General features: G+C 44.7%; 1 protein-coding gene across 2 annotated transcripts in view; it reads left to right on the plus strand.

The window, feature by feature from the left end:
• Positions 1-10,000, plus strand: part of tenm1 (teneurin transmembrane protein 1) — a 135,672-nt gene that overhangs the window by 60,302 nt on the left and 65,370 nt on the right. For both annotated transcript variants that reach the window (XM_081719526.1, XM_035527484.2), the window contains exon 6: positions 7,564-7,713. In XM_081719526.1, coding sequence (XP_081575652.1) covers positions 7,564-7,713 — 150 coding nt within the window. The remainder of the gene's footprint in view (positions 1-7,563; positions 7,714-10,000) is intronic.

Here is a 10,000-nt window from a genome sequence, read left to right on the forward strand (position 1 = left end):
GACTAAACTCCTCTCCCAGGGGGTCATCCTATCATTTAGTTTGTCTTCATTTTCCACAGGCTCTGTAGAGGGTCTCCCAGACCCTCTGAGACACCTCCTCTAACACCACGTGTTCACCACCAGACAGCTGTAAAAACAGCCCTCTCAGTCCTCAAGGTCGGGTGATAACCTGGGGAATGTGCCACTGCCTCCACCAACACTCCTATCGCTGTGGACGGGGTGAGACAGTTGTAGGTGGGGTTAGACCACTGTGGGTGGGGTTAGACAGCTGTAGGCGGGGTGACGCTGCTGTGGATGGGCTTAGACTGCTTTGGGCAGGGTTAGATGCCTGTAGGCGGAGTTAGAACGCTGTAGGCGGGGTTAGACGGCTGTAGGCGGGGTTAGACTTCGTCTATTGATGTGATTCTCCGTTTACACAGATGATGTGACATGAAACACAAGCATTACATTCTAGTGGGCAGCTACTCTGCCTGTTTTAAGTCTCAGAGCCTCAGTGTGCTCTACATTTCCCATGGACTCTGTTAAACGTTGGAGGTCCACTCCGTCTCCAGGCTTGTCATGGACCGGGCCGTTACCTTGGTGACCCTGTGAGTGACTGCTGGCACAGTTACTTTAAGCTCTACCACTGTTGCAAAGTTTCAGAGGATGATTTAATTGCCCTGAACTCACCTCAAAAAGCAACAAATACTTTCCTGAAGTGTGTATCATCTAGCAGAGTTGTACTAAAGTACTAATATGACGTCTCATGCTCACCCCTGTTACACGACGGGCCATGTGATGATCTTTCAGCTCCGAAACACATTACGATGGAACCATAAGTTCTATCCATCTTTGCTAAAGAAAGAAACAACCAAAAGTATCTCACGTGTGTCCATGTGTATTGTCATTTTTCTAAAAGATTCCTGTCTAAATTTGATTCTGTACAATTAAAATGTCCAGCTAAGATTATGTAATCATCAGTGTTGTGGACACATTGTGTGAGGTGTTGACAAGTCATAACAGACAATCTCTCAGAACTCAGTACCGGTGCAGATAAACACACAAATACAAAAGCACAATGTTCAAAAACTTCAAAAGCTTGATTCTTTAATAATCGTCTGCCTATTATAAAAGCGCACAGCTACGCCCCTGAACATGACTCAGCCACACCCCCAGGCATGACTCAGCCACGTCCCCAGGCATGACTCAGCCACGCCCCCAGGCATGACTCAGCCACACCCCCAAACATGGCACTGTTATGATTCAGGAAGGTTTTACCTTCCCACTGTAAGCCAGTATGCTGCCCGTCACTGAGTTTCCTTTAAATTTAAATTGAATTAACTGGAAAGGCTTTGCTCTTATTTTATCCATGTTAATATTAAATTGTAGTTAATGAATTGCAGCCAGACTGCAGACACTCGTTGAAAATGAAAACTCAATCTATCCCACTAAATAAACACATGAAACAAATTAAACAATCTTAATACCTTCATCGTTAAGTTGCTGGTTTAGCTTAGTCACTCTCTTCTTTAGACGGAATATCTCCTGATATTCCCCTTAAATTGCTTCTCAAATACCATAAAGACTGTATAAAACCCGCCCGCTCTGGGAAATGCTCTTCCACCCAGACCCCTTTTGCATGTTTGGTATTTTCCAAGTATAAATTTTTGAGTACCACAGAGCTGCAAATACAAGGAACGTTTGAATCACTTCGTCAGACTGCTCGCATGTTTTCTCTGCTTGATGTATGCCAATAATTTGACCCTTCTGAAACAGATGAACATCTTTTCCACGACCACAGGATGTGTCTTTCCACATGGTTGTTTAACAAATGAGAAGCTACTCACTGCATCAGTTTGGGTTAAATAACTTGTTGCCAGCTGAAACATAATCACCCATGCAGTAATTATCCAATGGGAGGCTCTTACCTATTTGCTTAGTTAATCCAGGTTAGTTAAATCCTCCTTTTTTGGCCAGGCAGTGTATTTTCCAAGTTCTGACATTTGTGTCTGTTGTTCCGCCTGTTGTTTGGTGTTGACATCCATAGAATGCATGAACCCCCCCCAGAACTTGGCTGAGTAGTTGTCCATGATTAACAACGCACTTCATCAATGCCTCTGAATTTGCCGTTTGCAAAGAGGTGAGGTATTCTATTAACGACGCAGACAAATTCAGTCAGTAGCAGATAGAAGAGGTTCAGGTTTCATTAGAGCAAGAATATCCAGCTCGACAGTCAGTACACATGCAAGGGTCCAATCCAGTATGAAGAAGCGCAACCAGAAGGCAATCAAAAAACAGTCAGACAAATCCAAAAACAAGTCAGACAAACACAAAAACAAGAAACACAATCAGACAAACAGGAGAACCCCACTCAGTACACTCAGAATACACTGGAGGCAATAATTCACAAAGAGGAGACAGACTTGACAGGTTTAAATATACTGAGTTGTAGAGAAACAGGTGTAACTAATAGTCCAATGATGAGGATCTGGTAAACTGCCTTTGATTGGATGGCTTGTCCTCTGGGTGAAGAACAGAATGTTGGGAGTTGTAGTGCCCTGGGGACAGAGGCAGCATGACAGCAAAATTAAGGTCAGTCGTGCTATTTTTCAAAATCATAAAAATGTGCTTGTTTTAATACTGGTGACTTACATCCGAGGTGAATGTTTTAAATCCGAGACGTTAGTTGGCCAAAGCGAGATGTCTTTTATAAACGCTGGTACGTTAGTGTGACTCTCTCACAGGGGTAACAAGGGGTAGAACACTAAAGAAGCTTTCATTAATAATGACACCACAGCCTACGACATCAGAAACTTTACCAGTGCTATCCGGAAACAAAACAACCAAACTCTTCATTCTGGATGCAGATAGTCAAAATCAATTCCAATGTATTTATACAGTGCTTTTTACACTAGATGTTGTCACAAAGCAGCTTTACAAAAGTCCAAGCCCCCAGTGAGCAAGACAGTGGTGAGGAAAAACTCCCTAGAGGAAAGAACCTTGAGGAAGGAACCTCGAGAGGATCCAAGTCTCTTAGGGGGCCATCCTCCTCTGCATAACGAATACTACAATAGTTACAATTTAAAGAGAAAAACAAATAACTAATAATAAAATGAAAAAATAAGCAATTAATGTCTAGTCCAACTTTCTAGAGGTCCTAGTCTTGTCCCAGTGGTAAGATCCTGTCATGTCCCAACCCAAAAACTACCAACAAGTAAAAAAAACTAACGAAAAAGGAGGGGAAAACAGAAACAATAAGAAAGAATGCACGCAGTGTAGAGAGAGAGGGAGAGAGAGGGGGAGAGAGAGAGAGAGAGAGAGGGAGGGAGAGAGAGAGAGAGAGAGAGAGAGAGGGAGGGAGGGCGAGAGAGAGAGAGAGAGAGGGAGGGGAGAGAGAGAGAGGGAGGGAGGGAGAGAGAGAGAGAGAGAGAGAGAGGGAGGGAGGGAGAGAGAGGGAGGGAGAGAGAGAGAGGGGAGAGAGAGAGAGGTAGGGAGAGAGAGAGAGAGGGAGGGAGAGAGAGAGAGGGAGAGAGAGAGAGAGAGAGAGGGAGGGAGGTGAGAGGTGTGCTGTGCATGGTACACTTGTGCATGGTACACTTGTACATGGTACACTTGTACATGGTACACTTGTCCAGCACAAACACTGCATGTACAGTTTAACAGAATGATGCTAAAAGGCCAAAGGAAAGCGCCCATCAGTGCTGAGAACTAGTCGTGTTGGCAAACATATCCCAAAATCTCTGGTTACCCTTCAACACCAGTACCAGAGCTACCCAGCATGTTACATCACAAACCCAAGAACTGAACCCTTGAAGAGTGTCTGTAGTCAGCTGTAGTCAGACGCACTAATCCAGTAACAGAGATTAACACACACCAGCCTACGAGCTGCTCTGCGTACCACCACAACTAAACATAAAATGGAATCTAAAGAAAAATAAAAACAATTGTTTGGAACATTGAGACCGTGAAACTAAAACTAGTAACTTTCAGTGTTATCAGGCTCTTAAGCGAGAGGGTGAATTGTTGGAGTGTCTCCTGACTGTCAGAGACACAAAGCAGAGACAGATTCTAACCACATCCAGATTCAGTAAGCTCAGTCAGCTGTAGAAAAGGACAGAGACAGAAAGACGAGGTTGTCCAGAGAGGGCAGAACACGTCATCACTGCAGGACAGGGGAGGATGAGACAGGGACGCGCTTTCTCCTTGACTGGGAGAACTAGAAATGTGCACAAGAGGTTTCTGAAACTACAGAGTCTGATACCAAATGCCAGCCGGGGCATCTGAAGCCTTTCTCAGGGATGTAACCTGCACCATAAGATACGTCACAACATGCCCCTGCCTGGTGAACCCCACTTCACTTTTCACACCTCCACCCCTCCAACACCTCCCACACCTCTGTACACCTCCCACACCTCTCCACACCTCTCCCACCTCCCACACCTCCACACCTTTCCCAAACCTCTGTACACCTCCCACACCTCCACACCTCTCCCACACCTCTCCACACCCCTCCACGCCCCGCTGTAATTGTTTGGTAATGATACGGAGTTAGTGTGTGGTAATGACAGAGTTAGTGTGCAGTAATGCCACAGAAATAACGTATGGTAATGGCACAGAGATGGTGTGCAGTAATGGCACAGTTAGCATGTGGTAATGACACAGTTAGTGTGGTAATGACACAAAGTGTAGTAACGACACTAACGAGAGTTAGCATGTGGTAGTGTCAGATTGTGTGTGGTAATGAGAGTGTGGTAAGGGCACAGAGTTAGCATGTGGTAATGACACAGAGTTAGCATGTTGTAATGGCACAGAGATGGTGTGCAGTAATGGCACAGTTAGCATGTGATAATGACACAGTGTGTAGTAATAACAGAGTTAGTGTGTGGTAATGACAGAGATAGCATGTGGTAATGGCAGAATTAGTGTGGTAATGACACAATTAGCATGTGATAATGACAGAGTTAGTGTGCAGTAATGCCACAGAAATAACGTATGGTAATGACACAGAGATGGTGTGCAGTAATGGCACAGTTAGCATGTGATAATGACAGTTAGTGTGGTAATGGCACAAAGTGTAGTAACGACACTAACGAGAGTTAGCATGTGGTAGTGTCAGATTGTGTGTGGTAATGACAGTGTGGTAAGGGCACAGAGTTAGCATGTGGTAATGACAGTTAGCGTGTAGTAATGGCACAGATTTAGTGTGTGGTAATGACAGTGTGTAGTAATAACAGAGTTAGTGTGTGGTAATGACAGAGATAGCATGTGGTAATGGAACAATTAGTGTGGTAATAATACAATTAGCATGTGATAATGACAGAGTTAGCATGCGGTAACGACACAGAGTTAGCATGTGGTAATGGCAGTTATCATGTTGTAATGACACAGTTAGCATGTGGTAATGATACAGGGTTAACATGTGATAATGACACAGTGTGGTAATGACACAAAGTTAGTGTGTGGTAATGGCAAAAGAGTTAGTGTGGTAAGGGCACAGAGTTAGCATGTGGTAATGGCACAGATTTAGTGTGTGGTAATGACACACTTAGCATGTGGTAATGATACAGGGTTAGCGTGTGATAATGACACAGTGTGGTAATGACACAAAGTTAGCATGTGGTAATGGCACAGAGTTAACGTGTGGTAATAGCAGATAGCGTGTGATAATGACACAGTTTGTGGTAATGACAGTTAGTGTGGTAAGGCCACAGAGTTAGCATGTAGTAATGGCACAGAGTTATAACATAGGGTTAGTGTGGTATTGACAGTGTGTACTATAACATAGGGTTAGTGTGGTAATGACAGTGTGTAGTATTGACATAGGGTTAGTGTGGTAATGACACAGTGTGTACTATAACAGGGTTAGTGTGGTAATGACAGTGTGTACTATAACATAGGGTTAGTGTGGTAATGACAGTGTGTAGTATTGACATAGGGTTAGTGTGGTAATGACACAGTGTGTACTATAACATAGGGTTAGTGTGGTAATGACACAGTGTGTACTATAACATAGGGTTAGTGTGGTAATGACAGTGTGTACTATAACATAGGGTTAGTGTGGTAATGACACAGTGTGTACTATAACATAGGGTTAGTGTGGTAATGACACAGTGTGTACTATAACATAGGGTTAGTGTGGTAATGACACAGTGTGTACTATAACAGGGTTAGTGTGGTAATGACACAGTGTGTACTATAACATAGGGTTAGTGTGGTAATGACACAGTGTGTACTATAACATAGGGTTAGTGTGGTAATGACACAGTGTGTACTATAACATAGGGTTAGTGTGGTAATGACAGTGTGTACTATAACATAGCGTTAGTGTGGTAATGACAGTGTGTAGTATTGACATAGGGTTAGTGTGGTAATGACACAGTGTGTACTATAACAGGGTTAGTGTGGTAATGACACAGTGTGTACTATAACATAGGGTTAGTGTGGTAATGACACAGTGTGTACTATAACAGGGTTAGTGTGGTAATGACACAGTGTGTACTATAACATAGGGTTAGTGTGGTAATGACAGTGTGTGTACTATAACATAGGGTTAGTGTGGTAATGACACAGTGTGTACTATAACATAGGGTTAGTGTGGTAATGACAGTGTGTGTACTATAACATAGGGTTAGCATGTGGTAATGACAGTGTGTGTACTATAACATAGGGTTAGTGTGGTAATGACAGTGTGTGTGTGTTAATGACACAGAGATGGTATGTGGTAATGGCACAATTAGTGTGGTAATGACAAGGAGTTAGCATGTGGTAATGACACAGTGTGTGTAGTAATAACATAGGGTTAGCGTCTGGTAATGTGGTAATGTGTGTGGTAATGACAGTGTTTGTAGTAATAACAGGGTTAGTGTGTGGTAATGAGTGTGTGTAGTAATAACAGGGTTAGCGTGTGGTAACGACAGTGCGTGTAGTGATAACAGGGTTAGCGTGTGGTAACGACAGTGCGTGTAGTGATAACAGGGTTAGCGTGTGGTAACGACAGTGCGTGTAGTGATAACAGGGTTAGCGTGTGGTAACGACAGTGCGTGTAGTGATAACAGGGTTAGCGTGTGGTAACGACAGTGCATGTAGTGATAACAGGGTTAGCGTGTGGTAACGACAGTGCGTGTAGTGATAACAGGGTTAGCATGTGGTAACGACAGTTATTGGCTGGTGACTTGCTTTCTCTTTGTCTCATTCCATCTCGCTCGTTGTCTCACTTCGGTTTATCTCCTCTTTCTTATTCTGTTCTTGTTTCTCTCATTTTTATCTCTCCCTCCCTCCCTCTCTCTCTCTCTCTCTCTCCCTCTCCCTCCCTCTCTCTCTCTCTCTCTCTCTCTCTCTCTCTCTCTCTCTCTCTCTCTCGCCCTCCCTCCCTCCCTCTCTCTCTCTCTCTCTCCCTCTCTCTCTCTCTCTCTCTCTCCCTCCCTCTCTCTCTCTCTCTCTCTCTATCTCTCTCTCACCCTCCCTCCCTCCCTCTCTCTCTCTCCCTCTTTCTCTCTCTCTCTCTCTCTCTCTCCCTCTCTCTCTCTCTCTCCCCCTCTCTCTCTCTCTCTCTCTCTCTCCCTCGCCCTCTCTCTCTCTCTGCAGTGGTGCATTTACTGGGGTTGCCATGGCATCTGAAGAGACATGAAGGAGAAGTTTTTGAGAACGGACTCAGCAAAACGGAGCAGCCAGCCGAGGGACCTGACTTCACCTCACCACCCTACGACCTTCCCGGACCCAACACCACCCATCGCGGTGGGTGCAGCAAAGGGGGTTGATTGTGTGTGTGTGTGTGTGTGTGTGTGTGTGTGTGTGTGTGTGTGTGTGTGTGTGTGTGTGAGCGTGTGTGTGTGTGTGAGAGAGAGAGATATGTGTGCCATGAGAAACTGGAAGTTTCTTCTCACTTCTATGATAATTACACACACACACACAAATCTCTGCCACACATGCTCTGAACGCATGCATTGCCTGATGCTTTGTGAGAGGGTGTGTGTGTGTGTGTGTATACTGATTATAAGAATTTGCTTTTTAATTAATGGAAGTGTCATTACCAAGTTAACTCCTCTGCAGTGTCTCAACAACACACACACACACACACAAGTTCCTTGTTCGCATCTTTAATTTGCTTGTGTGTGTGTGTGTGTGTGTGTGTGTGATCTCATCTCTATCTCACTACATTGCTTCAGTGTAATCAACTTGTGATGTTCAATTCAGATGCTCATTACACTACAGTACACACACACACACACACACACACACAAACACTCCCCCAGGCCCAGGCCAGTACAGATCTATCTCTCTCTCTCTCTCTCTCTCTCTCTCTCTCTCTTTCTCTGTCTCTCACACACACACACAGAGTCCTGTTTAAAGGTAACTTTTAAGGGTCATTATTGTGGTGTTTAAGTCTGTCTGTCCTTCATCTGTTCCTCAGTCTCACTCCCTCTCCTTGAGCCAGACAGTCTCGACGCCCAAGCACATGTGACTGGGCTCAGTCTCATGAGCTGCGTCACAGCTCCATCTGGTCCAGGAACAGCAGTGCTCATTATCACACACAGCACGGGCCCAACCAAACACTGCTCGCGTCCGCTTCCTGAAGGGGTTAATAATTAGACAATGTGATTCCAGGTGTGTTAAAGCAGAGTCAACATCAGACTCTGAGATATCTGATTCTAAGACATCAGACTGAGTCAATGTCAGACTGTTGAAAGCTGTAGTCTGCAGTGATCAAAACTAGAAGTAAAACTAGAACTGTAGACTGGTGTTCACACCCTGCTCTTCCAAAAGTGTGTTTAGATGTGGTGGTGGATTTTTGCTGGTGAAGTGTTGGTGGAGTTATGGTGGTGGTGTTGGGCTGGTGGTATTGTGTGGATGTTGTTGTGCTGGTGTTGTGATGGAGTTGTGCTGGTGGTGTTGCGATGGTTCTGGTGGGGGTTGTGAAGTTTTGGTTGAGTTGTGGTGTTGTGGTAAAGTTTTGATGGAGATGTGGTGAATTTCTGGTGGTGTGTTGGAGTTGTGGTATTGAGGTGGAGGTCTGGTGTTCTGGTAGACATCTGATTCTGTTCTGGTGTTGTGATGTGGTGTTGTAGTATTCTGGTGGAACTGTGCTAGAGTTGTGGTGTTTGGTGCTGTGCTGAAGTTCTGGTGTTGTGGTGGAGTTCTGGAGTTGTGGTGGCATTCTAGAGTTGTGGTGGAGTTCTGGTGTTGTAGTGCAGTTGTAGTGGAATTCTGGAGTTGTGGTGAAGTTCTGGTGGTGTGGTGGAGTTCTGGAGTTGTGTTGGAGCTGTGGTGTTGTGATGGAGATGTGGTGGAGTTCAAATGTTGTGGTGGAGTTGTGGACTTGTACCAGAGGCTGCTGCGCTGGTTTTCAGCTGCGGCCCAAACGCCTTTGGAGAAATCCGACTCGTTCTCCTGTAATGAGAAGCAAGTAGAAACTATCCCAGAAAGTTCTTCTGGCTGTCGGCCACAATCTTCCACTAACAGCACAAACTCGGCCGGGCATAAAAAATGAAGGATTCGGAGAGACGTCCTGGGCGCAAAACAGCACTGAAGGAGGAGAGGGAGAGAGAGAGAGAGAGAGAGAGAGCGAGCGAGGAAGCGTGACGGTCCTCTGGATGTTCCAGTCTTCCTCCGCTAGAAAACCTGGCGCTGGCGTTGTGCAAGGGTAATTTATTAAGCCATACACAAAGAGAGAGGCATGGCTTTAAGAAAGAGAGGCGGGGCCTTAGGGGTGGAGCTGACAAGTACTGTTTGACACACCAAATGAACCAACTGAAGCATAAAAAGAACGTCAGACAAAACACTGAAACTGTTTTTAATCTCTGTGGTTCATATTTCTGCTCATTATCCATGATTTAACTGGTTTTTCCAGAATCTTCCATCCAAATGTGGTGACATTTGCTCATCTCTAAACCCATTCTATTGGTTACTTTACTGCTGCGAGGGTTAATCTCATCATGTGTTCATGTGCTCACCATCAAGTACCCTGTTATGTAAACCATGGTTACTGACACTGGAACTTAAATTTATACCAAGTGTGCTGAAA

This window comes from Electrophorus electricus, chromosome 8, assembly GCF_041902795.1.
Source record: "Electrophorus electricus isolate QZ-2024a chromosome 8, ASM4190279v1, whole genome shotgun sequence".
Classification (NCBI taxonomy): domain Eukaryota; kingdom Metazoa; phylum Chordata; class Actinopteri; order Gymnotiformes; family Gymnotidae; genus Electrophorus; species Electrophorus electricus.